Genomic DNA, 22,941 nt, shown 5'->3' on the forward strand with positions numbered 1-22,941 from the left:
TTTACCGGAAGTAGCCCATGAGCAAATGCTACAAAAGTAATAAAACAGTGAAAAACTGATGGGCTTTATCAAAAATATTAAGTCAAAGTGCACAAAAGTAAGCTTTATTTTGATAAAAGTCTAAAATAGCCTAATTCCCAGTGTAATTGACACAAAAGGGGGACTTATATAAAGTTGAAGCCAAGTAAAACTAGCCTAACTTTAAAATAAAACACAATAAATGCATAACTGGTTAGCCCTGATTTTTAGCCTAGCTTAAAACAGTCTTCCAGACCTTACTGTGTTTAAAAGATTCAAAATAATGTCCAGTCGAAATCAACCAGCTTGAATGTTTTGCCAAGGCACAAACAAACTAAACAAAATGATGCACCCAATTAGTCCTTTGTTTCGATAAATGTAAACGTTATTTAACCTTTGACACCTTTACACACCATTAAACAGCTGGGGGTCACGCGCCCTCAGGCATCCTTTCCCCCTCCTGTCCGCTCAAAGGCAGCGGGGTTTAAGAAGGAAATATAGATTATTGAAATCAATCATTAGGGTAGCGACAGGCACAAATCCCAAAGCATCTTTTTTCCCCAACTAGATTAACCTTGACAACAAAGCATTCCTCACAGGACTTCAAATAGAGCCTGGAAATGGCTGCACAGAGAGAACATCCTTGAAATATCAACCCGACTGTCCCATTAAAGATGAGCAATGGTTTCCTTTTCGATTGAGAGGAAGTGTATTTGCTGTTTTTTTTCTCCAGTTTGTATGGCATGGTTTTGGTCTCTGGGAAGCTAGTTTCATCACAAAGTTATTTGAAATATGAAAAGAAAGATGTTTTTATTTTTTGCAATATTTCTGATTCTGAGTTAATCACTATTAACCACGTCTACTTTATCTAATTTAAAATGGTACTTTTTTGCAACATAAACTGCCATTTTGAATTGTTCTACTGTCTTAAGGGTAATTGACTTCCTGTTTGGATATAGACCTGCTTCATAGGGAGACTGAAGATTTTAACTTGACTTCAACCACAGAAAAAGGGACTTTTTATGAATTGGAAAGGAAATTTTGACTGGTCCACTGAGCTATCCACGGTCTTTAAGGAGAAATGAGACTTTAGGAGCAGTGGTGGACTTATCTGACATCTCTGTTGCTGCAGGAAAACACTGACATGGCATAACCTAAGAGTGCCAAAAGTGATTAATCCTGATTTTAAAAATTAGTGCACTACGTGCTCGTGATTATTTTTTACAGCCCTAAAAAAAGTTTTTTAAGTGTCCAGTAATGTTTTTGAAGACCATGAGTGCACACATATAAACTTAATGACTAACTTTAGTAATGCTTGAATAAACAGCATTTTTTCATATCACTCCATTGCAGTTCCTGCTTAATAATTATTCTGGTTAGATTTATTTTTATATGTAATTTGCAGGTTTTTTACATTTTATTTTTATTCATATACATCATTCAAGTCTGCACAAGAACTAGGACTGTCAAAAAATAAAAAATTGTAATCACAATTAATCCCGGAATTTCTTTAGTTAATCGTGATTAATTGCACCATTTTTTTACAATTGCATTTTAAACTTCCACTATTTTGCATTCAGAACTATTTTTGTGTTTCTAGATTTTTCTACTGTCTGTAACTATTGACTTCCTGTTTGGGTGTAGACCTGCTTTTATAGGAAGATATTAAAATATAACACAAGGTTCAGATGACTTCTGGCGTGACACCTGAACTGTCTGAGTTTTTTAAAGTGAAATGAGACTTTAAAAGCAGTAGCTGACTTATTTTGCATCACTGTGGCTGCAGGGCGACACTGACATGGCTTAACCAACGTGTGCCAAAAGGCCTGATAAAGCCTGAGAATAAAGAAATTAGTGCATTAATTGTGGACCTTGATTAATCGTGATCAATGCAGTTAATCTTGACACCCTAAGAAGAGCGTAATATTATTTGATGATGTATCTATATGAACAGAAATAAGCATCATTGACACACTGTTGTAATATATTTTAACTTTTTTTTTTTTTTTTTTTTTGTTAAGAAAGAAACACCACTGTGGTGTTTCCATCAAACAATCTGGATGGTTCTGTACAATTTGGTAGGGCGAACCCTCATCTGAGTCCATGGCTGACAGTTCTCTCACTTGCTGAGCGGGTGTCTAACTCCAGGTAGGCAATTGTTTGGGGTCTCATGCTCCATGGGGCCTCAAGATATGTGTCAACATATGATGTATGCGTTTAAAAGTACTTTTAATTGTTTACTTTGAATGTAAATAAGGGGCCAAGAGGGCATACAATATCATCACATAGATTTTGTTTATCCTAAAAGTCCTTGGTGAGGACCCCTGGCCCAAACAGCAGAGCCAAAGCCCCTCAACAAGTCCCCAAATGTCTTCAAATCAAGCAAAAATATAGTTTAGATTCTTAAAGACATATTGTAAAAATGAACCATGGACCTGCGGGTTACTGTGTGGTTAAATGGCATGCAACTGTTACAAATTTAAGAAGAATGGACATTGTACCAATAGTGATTATTTTATAGTGAGTATTTTTAAAGAAACGCCTGGCCTAGAGACAACATATTGTGATGATGCTCTTCTAAGAGCTGATGAAGTACTGTTGAATATTTATGTTTCAGATTTGAGTATGTCCTATTGATATGCTCTCTGGCTTTCTTACCTGAAAAGAGATCTTTCAGAATATTTTATTCACTCACTATGATTGCTTTTAACTAAATGGAGAGGAGACCTCACATTGGTCTCCACATTATTAAAACTGATCCTTCTGGTACATTTACGAAAGTGTGACAAAAAGCAGGATAGTACAATAGTTATTTTGGTACTTTTCCCAACTTTTGACAGTGGAAAGGGCAAATAATTACATGCTGTACTGAACTAAACTGGACTGCTTGGTGTAAACACACCATATATGACTTTATGTACCTGTAAACTTTCCCTAAACATGAAAAAATAAATGCATTTTTTTATTATGTTACCTGATCTTTTGTTATAGGTTTTATTCATTAATCTCAGGAGGATTTCAGTTGAAAACCTCATTCAGTTATGTGACCTAGGCTACCTTATCTTAATGAAAATTAAGAGGGAAGTATGTGGAGCATTTACGCGATGTATGTCCTTTTTTTTTTTTTTTTTTTTTTTTAAACCAGATCCAGACCTCAACATTTGAACTACAGTGCTGCCCCATGTTTAGACAGCCTCCAAGTCCTGACCAGCAGTTGGTGCAGGAGCAGCCGACACCTCAACCCAATTCAGCGGGGCAAATCCGGCCGGAGAAACCTGAACAATGCTATCAGTGAGGTAAGCTTGTTTTAACCCTCCCCCCTTCAGCACTGCAAGAGAACACACAGCTCTGAATGGACGATCTGCTCTTAGACCTTTTTGTTTTTTATGAATTAAAGGAATTTAATGTTTATTTTACAGATACAGAACAGTCATTCTGCTTCATTTATTTACTTTGAATTGCTGCAAGTCAGTGCCATGGTACAAACTTCTTGGAGCGGCTCGTTTCAAAACCAAATCTAGTATTTTTATTTCCTCAAACAAAAACATTTCGATGTGTTTCGACACTCTCTCTGATGAGCTCAACATGCAAACATCTCGTCTACCTAGAAGGTTGATGGACTATATAACATATGGCTTTTTTGAAAGCATTAAAAACAAGGCAAATCAAAAAGTGCATTCAACACAAAAAAAACAAAAAAAACCGAATTCAATTCCAGTCTGTGATAACGTCCGTGTTAAGGAGAGGTCCCTCCTGCCGCCTCTGTTTGCTGGCTCAATGTCTGCACCGCTTAGGTAAAGGAAGCCCTAGTGTGGGGCTTCAGCCATTTTGGTTCAAAGGTCAAACTGACCTCTTTAAGGGCTCCGAGTAGGTGGCAGTGCTTGACGCAGAAATTTCCTTTAAATAAATATGGCAGAGTTTATCCAGCAGAAAGGAGTCTCAGCCCGCTGAATGCACCATGAGGGTGCGTAAGCCGCCTACAGACAGGGCAGTGTTGCCTTTCCTGCCTGTTCCCAGAGTGCTGTGCGCCGTTAGCTCAGATGTAGAGTCATCATTATCTGGGCCCGTAGTCATAGTTAGAGGGCCCACTGGTGGCTGAGTACATGTTAGCTGTGGCTGGGTTCATGTGGTGGTGGTACGTGTGTCCTCTGATACCAGGTAAAGGGTAAGGCGACGGCCGGGTCTTGGCTCCCAGGTAGTGTTCATAGGTGGTGGGGTATTTGTAAGGGTGGTGGTGCAAGGTGTCCGGGGGTAGAGCGTGGGGGTCTGAACGCAGGTCATGGGGAGGGCTGGGTCTGCCACTGGTGAGCGGGACGGCGTGGAGGCCACCTGGGACGGGTAAGGCAGGGCTGAGGACCCGGGACATGAGTTGGTGAGCTGGGTCAGCGTGTATGGGCGTGCCACTAGGGTCTCGCTCATACTCCCGTCTACTGTCCTCTGTGTAGGAGGAGACATGAAAGTGGTGAGAGTGAGTCAACGTGGTTATCAGCAGATTGGAAATAGCTGACAAAACAGGAGAGCCTTCTTTTCTAAAGTTTAAAGTAAGATAGGTCACATCAGAGGTTTCCAAACATTGCTGTTAGGGCGATAAGCATTAATGCATTAATCCAAATTTATTAAGATCCATAATTGGTTCATATTTTCTGATTACATGCTTTATTTTTCAATCAGCACACTTTGGATAGGCCATTGCAGCATCTCCCTGCAGCCACAGTAATGTAAAAAAAAGTCCACCACTGCTCTTTAATGTCTCATTTCAGTTTAAAAACTCACAGACAGCTCAGTGGACAAGTTAAAATTTATCAGAGCCTTTTGGTATCAAATATCTACCTTTTTAGTGTCCCCTTATTTCCTTTTCAATCCAGTGGTTACGTGGATGTCATAATATTCAATCTACCCAAAGTTCCTAAAAAACTTTCAAAATAAAAGCAGCTCTGTACCAAAACAGGAAGTCAGTTACCCTTTAAGACAGTAAATTAAAAAAAAAAAAAAATGTTTTAAATGCAAGATAGTGGTATTTCAAATATGACAAAAAGTGAGATTTACCAAAATTGCTTGCAGAAATTCTGAGATTAATTACGATTAAAATAATTATCATTTGACAGCCTTAATTGCTATGCAAATTACCAATATGGCTTTATTCTCTGATGGGACCTCTCTTTACAAAATTTGTTTAGAATTATTTGACATTAAAATAGGAAATAAAAAAATTTAACCTTTTTCTTATCGATATCCTTCCATAATTTTTTATTATCAAATATTAATCATATATCTTTTTACCTATTTAGTGTGTTTTGTAAACAGTCTTATAATTCACATCTTTTTAATAATCAGCAGTTAAAGTAAACATTGTCTCTCTCCCCTTTTTCTTTTTTTTCTCTTTTTTTGTTGCAGATTCTGATGCTGTTTTTTAAAATTATGTTTATTAAGTTTTAAGAAATCACCAGAACAAAGTAAACAAACAAACAAATAATGATACCACAAGTCTAGATAATCCATATAATAAAAAGTGCTGTGACATAGATAAGAAAGATAAAGATAAGAAAAACGTAAGATGCTGAACTTGCAAAGTAACTCAAATTATGGGATTCAGACACTTTTGCGTCCGTTACTCTAGGTCAGAAAAATGCTTTAACCCTTTAAAGCCTGGTACCTCAAATAATAGCCAGAAAATTCTCATCTTTTTGGAACCTAGATGTTTATTAAACCTTATAACAATATCAATAAAAAGAAAAATTACCATAACATTTCTCATATATTGTTTTGTATCACATTTGATACATGAGGTGTTTTAAAGTGATAATTAACTGGAAGGAATTTTTAAAAATCATTTATCAGATTGTAAACAAAAGATATTTAAGGAAGTTTTTGCTCATGTTGATTAGATAAAAAGCTCACAAAACTGTGTATCAAATATGATACAGTTGGCTTTACAGGACTAATTGTCTGCAACATTATTTATTAAGATCCAGATTAAAGTCAAGTCCCAAAAGTTCCAGGGGCTTCTTCCATTTCTGCAGAAAAAAGATGAGTCCTTCCATCGACCTCTCACCCTTCACATACACTTTTTCTCTTCTTTTAAATGTGAGATTTGCATACAAAAAGGATCCACGTTTTTCAATGATTGGTGTTAACACCAAAAAGGGCATATTTCTGTATGTTGTATTGGGACAGTGCTATTGTTTGATTTTTATATTTCCCTCATCTCATCTTTTCATGACCCCAAAGGACGTTGGGACCTCTGATTTGAAAAACAAAGGGTTTAACAAATTTTTATTCCCTGAAGATATTTATTTATTTATTTATTTATTTATTTATTTATTAAGTTAGTTAAACTCTGTTTGGATCACATGGAAGCTGCCAAGTGTCAAATAAATCCCAGAATAACTTAAATATGAGTTTCTGTTTTGTTACAACAAAAATATTGCATATAAAATGATGTATATTTATATTCATAAATGGATTTTTAAAATGAGCATCTGAATTGAAACATGTTTTTAAATTTTGGTATCCAGTGTGAATTTTTTCATTTTTATCTTTATGTTTTTTATTGTTATTAAATAAAAGCATAACAGTATTGTAGCTTTAACCTGATTTTGGAAATGTGTTCAGTTGCAAAATAATAAAAGAGCTCCTTTTATGTCGGCCAGCCGACATTGACCAGCAAATGAAACACTGCAGTAAAACGTACAAAAAGAAGTGAAATGCTCAATCACATTAAATTATAATCTTTCATAAAGTGCTGAAAAAGCTGACATGACTGTTTTGTTGTCTGATAAAAGACACAAGTTAAGCAAACAAAAACACAGACTCAGCTACAGACCTTTCTCTGAGCCGTTCTGCTGCGGAGGAGATGACATTGGGTTTCTAGTTCTGGCAAAGGCACTCATTATTGGCAGAGAGCCTGGCCTGTGATTCCTGGGCCTGGAACAGGGAGAAAGGATTCAGTTACATACTTCTTTAATGAACGTCAAGGGCGCAATTTCTTCATTATATATAAAAGTGATGAATGCACATTTAAAAGTTTACACTGATGCATGTAATGAGCATTTACACATCGACAGACCCCTCAATTTACGAAGGATGAAATGTGCAGCAGCTTATTACATGGCTCTGTTATATAAAAGAATCCAAAGTTCTCATTAACTTCTATGTAATCGTTTTAATGCTTTTAAGAGAGAGTCATTCGCAGAGCCAGATAAACAACATATGGAATACATCTTTACATTGCTTTACGCTGCCTGAGCGCACCAGATGGGTGGCTTTTTCAACATTGTGACATCCACCAGAGTGTTTGGTAATTTGTCAGTGACAGAAAAGCACAGTCGATTGACTTTCAAACAATATCCAGTGATTTCTAAACTCCATGCCACTCATTGTTTTCTTTCATGTTGCAGACTCCACCCATCTGGCACCTGTGCGTGATAAAACTAACAGCAAAACTATTTTACAAATGCTTCTTAACATTTTTACACCATGTGGAAACCTGCCAGGAAGGCTGAATGTCTGGATGTACACACTCACCAGTCCTCTGGGTCACAGTCCCTGAAGCCCTTCGCAAAAGGGTTGCTGGCTATCTTCAGCTGCGTGATCTGAAATCCAGAGCAGAAGGGAAAACAAACGTTAATACGGATAAAATAAACAACATTTATTCTGTCTGGAAGCTATTGAATTCAGATTCTAAAAGTAAGGACAACAGTGATTGGCTTCTATGATGAGAAGCTTAAAGTCAAATGCTCTTTCTTTAAAAGGGGGACAATTTTAGCACAAAACTAAAGCACAAAGCTGTTTTACTAATATTGTCCAGATCAGAATAATTTTATCTAGTAAGTGTTAATTAAAACAAAATGTAACTTACAAGAGCTTTTATTCAGAAATGAACATCTGACCTCTTTTCAAACACTTTTAGTCTTACAGTGTATGTAGGCCACAAACTGAGGAAACCCATAAAGGAGCCTATATCAGTCATGATTTATATCCACAACGTTCTTAAAATGCTCTTTACTGTGTTTTAAATTCATACTTCATTGTTATTAAAAATGCTTAAATGTCCTGGCATTTGTAATTTACCCCATTTTCAAAGAGAAAACGTTCAACATGTGGTAAATTTAACTTTAAATGGAAAAGAAGAAGAATATTTTTGGTTGCTATCACATTTACGCACCGGCTCTCTTCACTGTTATGTTGCAGACAGCAACAGAATTGTATCAGATGTGTCACATGATTAAAGCATGAACGCACTGATGGGTAAATCTAAACAGACGCTGAGGCTGATGGGAAACAGAGCAGGGACGAAGCAGAGAAACGGAGCACAGTTATGCGTAAAGAGCAAGGCTAACTTTTACGCACAAAAAACGCACCGCAGGAAAGATGCCGAGACTTCACAGATAAAGACTGGAATTATTTCCAACAACGCAGTTACATGTGGAAATGTCCTTAGGGAAGAGACTGGGCCTCAGATATCCCCACAGCTGCGTCAGTGACGTGTGAACGTCAACTAGATGACTAGAGAAGCGTTATGTAACAAGATGAAGTCAGGTTACCTTTTACCAAAACAGCAAAAAATGTTTATTTATTATCTTGTCTTTGACCTTTTCTGTGTTCTTATGTTTTCATTATTGTCTCACTGTGCCCACATTTCTACTGTTTACATTTAAAGGTCCTTTCAATCAGCTCACGCGCTCATACATTTGCTGTTTGTCTCTGCGCATCAGCCAGAACAATAATAACAGTAATAAAGGCCTCCTACCCGGTGGTTCTGGTACGCTGTGACCGCCGTGAAGCGAGTCTCCTCAAAAACAAATGTTTTATAATTCTCCTCAGCGTATTTTTCGCTGTCCTTCCGGGGGTCCACATAGACCACGTGAAACCTGGGCTGGTAGCGGTGCATGGAGTTCAGGATGATCTGTAAAAACCAGAGGACCCATTAGCAGTCTGGTATTATTACACACTGAACTAAACACCAGAAGAATGGCACTTTACAAACAGATGTTATTACATTAAAGATAAGATAGGGCAGTTGAAGAAATAAAACATGGCGCTTACGCACAAATATGGAGGATAAATTATTGCAAATACACTTTCAAAATAAAAAGGATGTATTTAATTTATGATGAACAAAGCGTCGTTAATATTAAAAAAATAATATTTATGAATAAGCGCAGTTTTGGTCACTTCTAATAATGCAGAAGTTACTGACACTCCTGTAAAATAAAGAAATAATTAAAAGTAATGAGCTTATCGAAATCTTAAAGAGCATTTTTAGAGTGTTTTTCAGCATATATCCATTAAGAAAATTCAAGGATCGTTGTTTTATCCTTCTTTACATCCAGTCCAGTCGTCCTGGTTTTATTTCATGCTCCATTATGACACCAAAGGTCGTTTTCTTTGCGTTTTCATCAGTAGTGCAGTGGCACAGAGAAACACAGAGAGGGACATTAAACAGGCTGGACTGAAATCATTTCCAGTGGTGAAATATTCCTTCTCCATGCCGACGTTTTTGGAGCTCAGCCTGCTGTGCAGCGCCCTTTCCTTGGATTGAACATCGGCTCATAGAAACATCAGGCTTTTAATGAAATCACCAGTGTGCATGATGAAATCCCTCATACAAACAGATTTATCAGAGTAGAATAGAATCAGCCTCTGCGTAACGGCTGGAGGTTTTATCTGCATGGATTTAGTGTGTGAAGTTAGTTCATAGTCACAGCCTGTAACTCTTTAAATAATGACTATAATGACATACTCATTCACCATTAACGGCGAATTAAATCGCTGTTAAATGTACTAAACTTTGCGCACTGATCTTTATCTTTTTTGCGTGTGTTTGTTTGCACTTGTGCACTCACATGGCCGTTGTCATCCAGCAGGTTGTTGGTGAGTTTAAGTTTATCGAAAGAGACGATCTGCTTCATCCACTGCGCGCCTTTGGCCGGAGAGTCCGGGTGGTAGTGTACCCTACCCGGCGTGGCGGGATCCGCCTTCCCGGCAACCAGCCACGAGGAGCTGTGGAAAGCATACCTGCGAGGCCCACAGAAGGTGGTGAGACCCAAAATTCAGACAGATCAATGAAATACCAACACATAAAAAATCCAAACAAGTCAGCACAAGAATGGTGAAACACACTGAGGCTATTTGATAACATGGTGGAAATATTACAGCATCAGCCCTTATGTTAGATAGGAGTCAAATGCATTTGGGGGCATGTATTCATGAATTTAAAACCTGTTCTGTAAGGTAGAAGTTAGAAAATGTGCTGTAAAACGCTGCGTAAAAACACCAGAGGTCTGAGTGTGTACTGTTTTTTTAATTCTATTTTGCTGGTGTAATTTATTTCTGCAGTGTGCGTCTCAGAAAAAGCCCCTTAAATTATTTGATATCCATTCTGACGTAGTGAAAAATCACAGGTTTTCAGTTTAAGGTATTCAGATGAATCCAAACATCCCAAAGTTACCTGTAACGTTTGTCATCTACAGGCAGGAAGTCCATCAGGAGCATGTAGTCTGACATGGGATCCATCCCAAATATTTTCACTTGGAAAGTTGGAAACATTCTCCTGCAAAGAAAAAACCCCAAAAGGGACTGTTGAGTTGGAATCTATCTTTTAATTGTAGCTTTTTCTGCAGGTAGAGCGCATTTAACTCAGTTTGACCCACTTTCTTACAGAGGATGGTTTTCCTGTGATCACTGGGAGATTGTGTTGAACTTGCTGTAACTGTTCGTAATGAGTCAGAGGACATGATGATTTATTTTTATAAAAGCATTATGAGCATATCTGCAGAGGGACGCGCGCTTCTAGGCCCTTTGAGCTCCACTGGATCCGCGTGCTTGGGTCTACAGTGAGAAATAAGCCTGAAGCAGCTGAAAGTGACGTTATTCAGTCCGTGCGTAAAAACTCCCCCTGATCTGATAGAGCTTTAGATTTGTTGTTTTTAAGCTCTGCTTTGGTAATTTCTGGCCTTGTGTACTTTTCTGCCGTTTTGATGAATTCCAGACTCACGTAGGGCCACACACGCATACATTTATGGGAATACACACGCGTCGATCTGCATTATTTAGTCAGCGAGGAGGAACTAAGATTAATGTCTGGTTATTTTTATTTTTTTTTAGTCATTTGGATTAGGAGGGAAAAGGACAGAAATTTTAAAAACACTTTAAAAGGATTTATCTCTGCGTGTTGATACGTGTGTGACCTTTTTTTTCAAGCATCATCAACAATTTCTCTGATCTGTCCTCAGAATTTCGGGTTGCCGCTTTAAGGAGAAATGCTTCAAGTTTTGGCATCAACAGTCCGGCCGGCACCCTTGCGCAAACGCTTTTTTACTTTCCCCTTTCCTTTTCCCGCGGGTCAGAATTGAAGATAGATCCATATCCTCCAACAACAGCAGCTGAAAGTTGAGTAATCCGCCGAGTCAGTGAAAGGGAGCCTAAAATCAACGCTCAATTAACGTCAGTGTTGTGGCTAGGTGAGGCTGAAGGAGCTGTTAAAGTGCTCTGCTGCAGATCTCCTTTCTCCTGTCAGACAGCGCAGCGGGGAAACTCAACCCTCGCTTTCAGGATTAAATCAATTATCTCATGCCTCTTTGTATTACTGCGAAACTCCAAAACCTCGGACGGCATTTGGAGTGCCTTAAAAACGCATGATTCATGCGTATGGTTTCAGAAAAAATAGCGCAAAAATATCAGCGTGGCATTTTATTGGCTCTCCAGGAGAGTCAAAGGTCAGCGCTATAAGAATGCCGTCTCCATGATACAAGATATTTATTCTGCAACATACAAATAAATCTGCAATTATTTTTCAAATGAAGACATCACATTTTACTCTCTAGCAGACCCTTTTTTAAATTATGAACCAAAATTAGAAGCAGCTCGGTGTGTTCATGCAGCTTATGTAAGCAGAGATTTTTATAGACTGAAGGGGAAAGGGAGGGAAGCACACACACTCCTGTAATGAGGAAATAAGGAAAAAGTAAACACGTGTCAAGACCCAAATACAAACAAAACTGCAGGAGTGCAGCGTGCTGGTGTAGGTTCTGATCTGCGTTAAACCTTTAAGAAATGAAGCCATAATGTTGGTGGAAGAGCGGTGCGTAAAAGTGAGACTGACGGTGAAGAAAAGCAGCCGAGGGCCACAGTGGTTCCTACTGGATCTTTAAAAACAAAACAGGAGCAGACAGAAATAGAGTCTGCAGACACATGCGCGCTGAAATCCGCATCCATATATATATATGTATATATATGTATGTTTATATAAGAATGCGTGTGATTTGGTCTTTAAAGGTTTTTACGCACAGAAGGCCTGCTTACATATGTAGACTGCAGACAAAATATTTGATCCCTTTTAAAGTCAAATAGATTTACGCATTATCTAAGAATGATCTATTTTATTCTGGCTTGATTACAAACTATAATTGTTAGTCTAAGAGTGAGAGAAGAAATAGGACTGTTGGAGTTTTTGTGCATTAAAGTTTACCAGTTTTGGACCCATAAAGTATAAAAATAAAAAACACAGAATAACAAAGAAATGTGTGGAAAAAATCAGTGCATAGTGAAGTAAAGCTGCAGAAAGAAATCTGTAAAAGTGGCCTAATGTATTTAAAATGATTCATGTTTGTGTCCTAATATTTAAAAAAAATGAATTACAAAACAGACTTTATTGAAATGTATAATCCTCATCATCGTCAAGGAGAAAATCTGTGCCATAAAATACTTAAATTCTCTAATGAACGTATTTTTGGCCTTGACTCTCTTTTATGTAAAAGTCCTCTTTACTCAGTGTGTGTCCGCTCTCCTGCTCCCTGCATGGCAGAAACTAGGCTACCTTTAGGTGTGTGTGGCCTGTGTAGTTTCTGCGCTCACCTGCCAGCTTTGGTGACGATCATCTCCGTCCCCAGCTGATTAAACTCGTCCCATAAAGCTTTCATCTCCAGCTGGACGTTAATGTTGGCCACTTTGGGGTTCTTCTTCACGATACTTTTGCTGTTCGGTGTGGAGTTAGAAGACGACGAGGAGCAGTTGGGAGTCCCGTTGTCGCTCGGCGGGGCCTGTCCCGGGTTAGAGCCCGGGTAGTTGTAGTTGTGCTGGGCGGCCGGGCACGGCTCGAAGTGGGACTCATGTTGGCTGTAGGGATCCCCGGGGGACGGGGAGAGGTGATAGCCCCCCGGCGTGTTGAGGCTGCTCAGGCTGCTCGTCGTGAAGGCTGCAACATCGCAAAAATGGGACAGCTGCGTCAGCCACGGACTGGAAATGGCTGAAATCATCCCAAAAAACTGGATTTACTAAATATGCCTCGCACTGTAAGTGGGTAATAACAACACAGATGGTCAAACAGAAGCAGAATTCAGCGGTCCAGATGAAGTCGTCGCACATAAGAGCAACCCTTGCGCATTAAAAGTTTCCGTCTCGGCGGCGTATTAATCCCTGAGGTTGCATCCGCTGCCAGAGCACAGTCTACCGGATCTTTAGAGGAAACCGTGAGAACGGCGGCGAAATGTCCCCAAAACGCTGCGATGCTCGCGAAGAAAGTCCGAGCTAATCACAGAAACGAGCTTCGAGCGCGCGCGTCAGCGTTTTTCCTTTGGATCGATTGCGCTGTGCGCGGCCTCTGCTGTGCACTGCTGCAGTGTGTTACGCTGCAACCCTGACTCCTCTCTTATCTGACGCAGAGGGCCTCCCCTTTGCGATAAAACCGGTTCTTATTTCTATTTAGATAAGGAACTTCAGGTAATGTGCCTTTTCCTCGCCTTGGGACGAGACTGATTGACAGAGAAGTGCGCCCCTTTTAATGGGCTTTCCGGCACCCATTGAACTTTTTGGATAAGGGTATCGCCCACATCACCCCCGTTTGCAAACAATAGAGGATCTGCTCGTCCGATCGGAGTGTAAACGGTTTACAAGGTAAACACACATCGATTTGCATGAACAAACAAACAGGCAGCAGGTGACTGCAGCTTTCGCGTTATTGGACAAATAGATCCCTGGAATGGATATACACCTCCCTCTGAGCTGGAAATGCGCGTTATGGTCTGTTTTCACCATTACGCACAGGGTGTCCGTGTAAACCCTCCTCCTCCTGGCTTCATTCTCAATCTTCGTGACCCTTTGTGAATTAAAGCTGACTCTTTGTGCATCGCCTTGGGCTTTTGGAATGGGAAACTTTTTTTTTAAGCTCTGGCTGCTTTGTGCAAACTTCTTTTCTGCTGTTATCAGGACACAAGTTACACTGCACTAAGGCACTGGCTGATTTTATAACCGCTTTATTTGCGCATTCACAACTGAACTGATTTGTTATTTTGCGCTTAGATCATAATTGCGCGTTTGGAAATGCCGATTAACTGAGCAGACGCAAGGTGTTACGTAATTTTGGGTGAGATGAATCTATGCTACAGCAGCTCTGTGGGCATCAAAAATAGATTTACCTTCCATTTCCCGGGTGACAGTGCTGTAGTGCATTTTAAAGGAACTGTGGTTGTGCAGGTCTGGCTTGTCCAGGCCGGTGCTCTGTTTGTCAAACGCTGCGTTTCCTGCTTGCTCTGCAGCCGAAATCAGAGAGGCAATACTGAAAGCATTAGCCTTTGGAGAGAGGGGACCGCCGTCGTCCATAGGCAAGAGATCTAGTCGGGAAAAGCCGTCCCTCCTCCTCCTCCTCCTCCGCTTTCCAACCGCACAGAAAGCAGGAGAAGGCAGCTCACAATGGAGAAGAACATGCGCCAAAATGGGGTTTTCACATTCCGCCCCCGGAGCTCCGTGTGCGCGAGAGTCTGGGGTGAACTGTTCTCAAAGTATTCCCACTGCTAGAGAGAAGACGCCAAAAGATTCATCTGATGAACTTCTAAACACGTCCTGGTGTCAAAACATAGTTCATCCACAGAGAAGAGAGAGAGAGAGAGAGAGAGCGCTTCCCTTGTTTCTCCTCCGGTCGATGGCGGGGTGGTGTCATCTGAGTCCTGCCTTGAGGAGAAGCTACTGCTGCAACGAGAATGTCAAAAGTGAGCAAGATCCACGCCTCCCCTGCACCACCAGGAAAAAAGTGTCTGCGCTCTGCACGGGATGTTTTATTCCAATAAGACCGTGTCAGTCATTTGAATTCAGCTCCAACGTCATTGCAATGTCCGGCGTCAAAGTGCGCCACTTTTCCAGTAAATTCCGCTCTTATAGATGCCTTTGCATATTTGAACAGTTTGAGCGCAGATGGAGCTGCTGCTGGGACACGAGGGGCTGAGGCGCACAACTTCTTTTACGCAAATATTTACTCTGGAAATGTAGTTTATAAAAGCAGAATCTGAGCAAGAAGAAATCATCAAAGTCCCTTTGCGCCTCCAGATTTAAGGCTTTTGGATGTTTTATGATTCAAAAAACATGCAGTGAGAAGAATTCAGTCAGAAAAGAAAATGTTAGTGAAAGATTAGATGAATGGAGAGGATAGAGATTTTTCTTTTTTTAAAGGACTTTGAGTTTGTGACACTCTCCAGATTCTTAAAGTTTTTAAAATGTGCACCAATAGGGCTGGGCGATATGGACCAAGAATCACATCTTGATATTTTTACTGACAAATGGCGATTCATGATAATTAAATACTTTTCTGTAAATAACAGTTTGCTTTCACAATACCAGAATTATAAACTCACTGTAAAATCCAGTGAAACTGACACATATTTGATACTACAGCAACAAAAAGACCCATAGACATCCAAGTTTGGGCAAGTTTTCATCTCTTATTATCATACAGTCAGGTAAATTCACACTCTAGCCAAATTGTGCAAAAACATTGGCAACATTTCAGTACTTTACAGCCAAAAATAAATTGTGATACTCCTTAATACCACGTGTTTCAATCAAGAATCAAATCTCCCTTATTTGAAGGATAAATGGTACTAAAAATACCAGAAATGTCATGATCTTCAGTCACATTTTAATCAAAAGAGAGCAAGATGCATTGGTACGTTTGGAAAAGAGGGGGTTCCACCCATTTTCCAAATATTGCCAACATATTTGTGCAATGTAGACAAAGTCTAGGAGGTTGCTGCAATTTCTAAGAATCAAAGACAATGTTTTTCCCAATATTTTGTCTCTTGTACTCTTTTTTTGGTTGCCAAATCAAACAGGTATGAATATAATTCTATGTTGAAACACTCCTTAATTAAACAACATAACCAGGATTATAGCTCCATGTTTAAATGAACTTTCAGACTGAATAGTTTGTGGACAGTGAGCATATTACTGTTTGTGGTTCTTACTGTAAACAACCTCTTTACTGGACTTTTGATCTGACAGCTTTTTTTTTTTTCAAATCAGCATCAACAGGAACCAAATGGAATTCTACTGTGTTGTCTCTGCCTAAATATATCAGTTTGTCTTCAAACTGGATTACTGTTCAGCCCCACGCGCCACCCAACTGTTTACTTATTGCTCTAATGAACACACTGCTCCAAACACCAGTAAAATGTTGTGCGTAATTTTACGCACTCACATCCTTGTAAGTGCAGCAGAGCTCCGTCTGTAAACACTGAGAGCAAACACACACGCGGCGCTTCAGGCCCGAGCTGGACTTGACCTCTCCGCCTCGCGCCTCGTTGATTCTCAGCTTATCGAGGTTCAGCTTTAATGTGCAGGAACCAAGGATGTGTTTTGTTGGATCCGCTGCGATAGCGAGCTTACAGTCTCATTTACACTGCAGCCATTAAATGAAGCGTGAAGGCAACAGCGGGGTTCTAATGAGATAAAGCAGTTAGAGGATTAGCCTTGTTTGTTTTGGATGTTTCTCTACAGGAGGCAGGAAACACAAATAAACTACTGCAGATAGATAGATAGATAGATAGATAGATAGATAGATAGATAGATAGATAGATAGATAGATAGATAGATAGATAGATAGATAGATAGATAGATAGATAGATAGATAGATATATAGATAGATGGATAGATAGATAGATAGATAGATAGATGGATGGATGGATGGATGGATGGATAGATAGATAGATAGATAGATAGATAGATAGATAGATAGATAGATAGATAGATAGATAGATAGATAGATAGATAGATAGATAGATAGATTTACGCATGGACTATTCTTTAGAAATAGAAATTACGCACGTGGCGCAGTCAAACTCAGTTGAAACCATAACCCATGTGATGTTTTCCTCTCTGTGAGCCGGCCCTATCAGATATGATGCCATCGATACCGTCTCACTTCATCATTGCCAAGTCGGAAGCCTCCTTTGTAAATACTCAGGTGATAACAGACAAAATACAGGAGCAGAACTAAATGGGAAGAGGCTGTGTTGGCGTTTGCTCCGAGGCCTCAGCTGCCGCCAAAGCACTGCGGTGGGATTTGACTTTGCACATTTGCACCAGGGAGGAAAAAGCTTTGGATGAAAATTCAAATATGGGAGGAAATGTACCTGCTTCCACTGCGCAGAGAGATCTTCTCTAAGGTTACAAAAGTGCTTTTGAAAAAGAGTCATTGAGAACAAAAATTATGGAGCTCCAAATAAATCAAAAATGTAATATTTCAGTGCGTAAAAATGCATTTAAAGCATGTAATTGATAAAAAAAAACCCAATATATTTGTACATTATAAAGATCATCAGCTTTGATCAGTAAGGCGAGGATCCAAATTCTCTGCAGTCAGACCCTGACAGAAGTTCAAAGCTTTCATGAACTACAATGAGAGCATTTATCGCTGCATTTGTGAGATAAAAAACCGAACCACCAATCTTCTTCAAGCTTCCTTACTCAGTGCCATTTGATCAAAATATGTATTTTTATGGGCATTTCTTTGGCTTCTCTTTCTTTCTTTGCTCTGAAGGACTCCATAGCGCTGCAGACTGAGTCCCAACAAGTTTAGCACGTTTGGAACAAAGCTGACAACAAGTAGACAAAGTGAGCAAAGTAATGTGAACAGCTCTCACTGATTAGAGGATACAGGCCTGAACAGCCGCAGCACCGTTTCACTGACGGATGGAAAGAGAACAGCGTGAACTGACTGAGCCACATCCCTCTGCAGCTGCTGCGCCTTTAGACAGCACTGGTTTCTTTTCTTTCATTATAATAATGATGTACTAATTATAACAGTGACGCATGGCCAGTGAGATAGTTTGATCATTGCAGAAAGCTTAATTTTTGAGAGATGTGACAGTCTTTGAGTCCATATTAAAGGGGAAACGACTATTTTGTGATTATTGAAAATGAAAAGATTTTTGTTGATCGTTACTTCTTTAAAAAGGAAATTAAATTTTGTTTATTGGTAGATATAAAAAAAAGAAACTATCAAATTATCAAACATGCGCAGGATCTCCTTGGCCAATGTGGAGTAATGTTGGTTAAAAAGCGCTAATTTTTCGTGTCATAATTCAATCAGTGAGTTCATCCGCATGATTCTGTTGCAGCTCACGAGCACACACTTGTTTTTACAGTTTGTAGAGTTTGCTGCAGGCAGTCTTTCCACTGTTACATCATTTAAAACGGCGAAACTAAAAGTAGAGTCTGAGAAATACGGTTTCTCATTATTTAGGAATTAATGTTTTGTTTTTACGCACTAACTTTGCGCACGAAAACATTTCCAGCCCTGTATATTTTTCCCTTGATGCATTGCTCTAGGTCGTCAGGCTGCACAGACCGTGTGGGAATAAATGAAATGATGGCAAGGCCAACTGCACACAGCACAGGCTGTATGGCAGTGCTGGTTTTTTGTGCGCTTTTACGCACAGATTTTAAAGAAATCATAATTTATTTGGTCAATTAAAATAAAAAAACACATTTTATCCTATGAAGAAAATAAAGAAAACACCACCAGCTGTGTTTTAACACCCAGCTGCTCATTTTGACAGGTCAGCTCCTCAGCACGATCCCCCCCCATGCTGCTTGGTTCCTTCCTGTTATCTTTCCTCTAAAATCAAAAGCGTACTGACAAAGACGTGATTAGATCATCGCTTTATCTGGAAGGACCTGCGGCTGCGCCTATCTGTGTTGTTTTGCTCCAGCTCACCAAAAGCCATTAAAGCAGCATCAACTTTATACTGTGGAGTCATTTTTTTCCTCCACCCTCTAATTTAATGATCCTGTCTGCAGCGCCACAACCGGAATGATGAAGTTATTAATTACACGCTCACATCATTTAACAGATAATAAATCACGGCTAATTCACTGATCATAAAAACAGCGATTCTCACACGCATGTAGCGTGGGTGAAGCTGCAGAGACCGAGGCGGCGCACTCCACGTGTTAAACCCGAGCCTATCTAAATATTAGTCTGAATCCCTGAAGAAGACGGAGAGGAAGTGAGCAGTTGACCGCTGACAGCAGAGGGCCCGGGGTGTCCGCTCTCTCCGCGGGGCTGCGGGGAAACAAACGCTCAGAGCACAGGCGCAGGTATGCGGGAGGAAACATCCAGAGAGGAGCCTCAGTTTTCAGGGGAAATCAAGAAATAAATACCCATGTTTTATAGATCCCACTGAAAAAAATATAGGCTCTTAAAAGAAAAAAAGAAAAGAAACTTTTCAGGGATTATTTAGACTTAATTCTGAGAAATAAAACATGGCGTTAAACAGTTGAATCTCAGTCTGTTCTCTGTTAAAATAAGCTTTCTACAGCCACAGATAACTATGGTTAACGGTCAATCTAAATCCCTTAAAATTATGAGATTATAAGACAAGATAATACCACTGTTCATTGTGGCAGCTATTTTTTTTATTTTAGTTTTAGTCTTTAAATGAAATGCATTTTAGTTTTAGTCACACTTTAGTCATTTCTACTCATTTTAGTTTTAGTCTAGTTTTAGTCCATAAAAAGTCCTCACATTTTAGTCTTTACTTTTAGTCCAGGCATTTATTTTCTTGCCTAAATCTGGTACCAAATCATGCCAGTGTGTTCTAAACCTGCTAAACCTGGGGTCCCTGCTTTCCACAGCTGAGAGGCAGAACGCTACAGATGCATTGTTTTTTGACAGATATACCCACAGTGGAGAAATATCACACATTTTGAATGCCCCTAAAAAAAACTACATTACATTTTAGTTTGGTTTTAGTCATCCTGACTAAAAGTAAACTTACTTTTAGTCAGTTTTAGTCGTCATGGATCTATTTTTGTTAGTCTTAGTCTAGTTTTTGTCATGGAAACAAAGGCTGTCAACAAATAGTTTTAGTCATAGTTTTAGTGGATTAAATTCTCACTGGATAATATCGTTAGAATGCTTTTTTCCTTATATTAACTTAAGAGTTGTCTTTCAAAGTAGGATCAACAGGCAGAGCGAGGGGGTGGCTGACAGGGCTCAAGCCCTGAATCTTTACTGCTTAGTTTTATGATAAATAAATGCAAAAAGAAATGATTGATAGTTTTATGATGGATTTGGAAATTTCATTCTTGCAAACTGAATAAAATCAAACTTTTTTTTTTGACTCCTAAAAGCCTACACAGCAGTATAAAACACTTTTTACATTGTATTAGATATTAAAAAGTTCTGCATTTATCAGAGTATATCTAAATCTAGAACATCATATTTCACATTGATGATTTTTTTTAAGCCAATACTATCAGTTGTAAACTTTTACACATATTTCTTATCATATTTGTGATGTGTAAATTCAAAAAAAGAAAATTGCAATTTGCAGTTTTTCTGCAAATTTTTAGGCAGAGGTGCCCTGTGTTTTTAGCAGACTTGTACAGCATTTAAAATAAATGATGTTGCAAAGGATGTTTTTGCCCAAATGGTGTATGGATTTATTGGTGTTATAAATTTAAATTTGTATACTTTTTTTTTTTAAATAATGCACTGAACTTCCTGATGAGCAAAAACGACCCCTGGACCCTCCCTAGGGCTAAGCCCAGATATCAAACCCTTCTGATCCACCCCTGTAGAAGCAGTTTAAGTTTAAGTTTGCCTTTTTCTTGCTTTCAGGTGCAAACAGCAAAAATAAAATGATTTTCTTGCCATACTGCACTAGAGAGTGATGTCCTGAATATCATCTCTGCTGGTAGTTCAGAGGATAATCAGCTGTGAGTGTGGTGTTGCTTTAATACAACAGTTAACAGATTTAAAAAGAAGTAAAAACGTCAGATTATTTTTTTAATCTGTAAACTTTTTGTGTTCATGGTCACCACAGGGCAGCTAGTTTGTAGTAGAACATGCATGTAGCTTCCTTTTCTGTTAACAGAAGTGAGCTTTATAATGAAAGCAGTAAAATCAGAGTATGTGGTGAATGAGAGTTTTTAGTCAAAGCATAGCCAGGCCTAGAGGTGGACAGGAAGTACTGAGACCACCTGGCTGAGGCGGAATGATACACAGCTTATTGTGAAAAGTCCCAGTGATGTTCAGAATCAGAGTGCATGCTGGGAACTAACGGTTGTAAAAATGATATTAGCTGTATTAAAATACCCTCTGTGACCAAATATGGTGAAGTTAAAAATAAAGTATTGATTAAAAAAAGGCTGCTTCCTTTCTTATGTGGCCTTATCCACAGTCAGACTTCAACAGTTCCTTTAACAAAACTAAAGTGGACGAGAAAAAACCAACCCAACAAAAACATAGATATGGAATCTAGTGCGTAAACTCCAGGGATAGTCTGGCATTTAACAACCATTTAAAGTCTACTACCAAATGTTTCCCAGTGCCAAAGTGGAAAAGTCAGGGTTTGTCCTTGTTGCGCAGGTGTCAGCAGTCTTCTCTCTCTCAGCACCATCATGGATCTAATCCTGTCTGTTTGTTAAATCTCTGAATACCTTCATTCAATCCTCCGAGTTAAAAAAAAACCGTCCACCTCCGCTCCTGAAATGAAACGTCCACATCAGCGCGAATCCTAATTAGAGTTTTTCAGTCTAAACGTCCAAACATTTGACCACAGTGATGAATATTTGTCCGATGTCTATCACTATTTGTTTTTCCCTATTTGTAATTTCAAGTTAACGTCTGTCACTGAGTGGTCAGCTGCGTATTTAGGAGACCTTTCCGCTGCGTTGGTTAGAGCCATCGTAAATAAATAAAAGAAATACTCTAATGCGCATAAGCTCGTTTAGAGCAAATATGCGAGCTTATTTATAAGGATATTAGACTGCTTTTTATTTTGCAAGTGCGCGTGCGTAGAGGTAGATTGTAAATATTGATGCACGTGCATGCTCATGTTGTGTTACAAATCTACAACGTCCATCCAAAGAGTGTCAGTCATGCGTAAAGGCGGCCATGGCGCACTAATCTTAAAGTTAAAAGAGACGATGTAAAACAGACTCCACAGCCCTCAGCTGAGCGTAAAGACAGTTTTACATGTTGGTTAAAGATCCATCAGACCTTTAGGAGAGCTTTTATGTCACTCACTGTTTAGCTGTATTTGCTCATTGTCTGTAAAAGTGACACAGAGTTTCTACATTTTCAATGAAGAAGGGGAAAAAAGTCCAAACACATTTCCTCACTGGCATATAAATGTGGTTTTCCTGTCCAGCCCTGCTCTCTTTGTATTTTGGGGGTCATCATAAGAGAACATGCGCATAAAAACACAATGGAAATGAACACAATGGCTGACCAAAGGTGAAAATCATGATTCCCCAGTGTCTGTCAAGTTCCAGCTAATATTCCCACACATTGTTAAAACCCAGAAAAACAGGCTGCAGACTTCACCTTTGTTACTGGTTTTATTATTTCTTCTATTTTTTTCTTTAATAGAATTCCCCGAGCGAGCATGAACATGAAAGAACACCACGTGTGTTTTAAAATTATGCTTTAAGAAATCAATTTTTTCCTTATGACTTAAAGATTTCTTTTTCTGTGATATGTATTTTCCAGCAGTGTGAAATATCCAACGCATTCTCCACCCTTCTTTGTGATCATAAATTTAATGACTTAATACCTGATCTAATTGTCCAAGCTGCCTTGCAGAAAAAGAAACAAAGAAGTAGCACAATTTTCACTTTTTTCCCTCCCCTTTTGCAGTTGTCTGG

At 39.1% G+C, this 22,941-nt stretch overlaps 1 protein-coding gene across 2 annotated transcripts; it reads right to left on the reverse strand.

Annotated features, from left to right (window-relative positions):
- Positions 1–2,026: 2,026 nt before the first annotated feature.
- On the reverse strand, positions 2,027–15,035 carry tbx1 (T-box transcription factor 1). Of its 2 annotated transcripts, none has more exons than XM_041786493.1 (8): positions 14,433–15,035; positions 12,874–13,213; positions 10,469–10,570; positions 9,864–10,035; positions 8,768–8,923; positions 7,543–7,610; positions 6,842–6,942; positions 2,027–4,455 (listed from the first exon to the last, which is right to left on the reverse strand). In XM_041786493.1, the coding sequence occupies exons 1-8, from the start codon at positions 14,614–14,616 to the stop codon at positions 4,073–4,075; spliced, it is 1,506 nt and encodes a 501-aa protein (XP_041642427.1). In that variant the 5' UTR covers positions 14,617–15,035; the 3' UTR covers positions 2,027–4,072. The 2 variants fall into 2 exon arrangements, with proteins under 2 accessions (XP_041642427.1, XP_041642426.1); XM_041786492.1 differs by having other exon boundaries at positions 12,874–13,264.
- Positions 15,036–22,941: the final 7,906 nt, after the last annotated feature.

The sequence above is a fragment of the Cheilinus undulatus genome, linkage group 5, assembly GCF_018320785.1.
Source record: "Cheilinus undulatus linkage group 5, ASM1832078v1, whole genome shotgun sequence".
In the NCBI taxonomy this organism is placed as follows: Eukaryota; Metazoa; Chordata; class Actinopteri; order Labriformes; family Labridae; genus Cheilinus; species Cheilinus undulatus.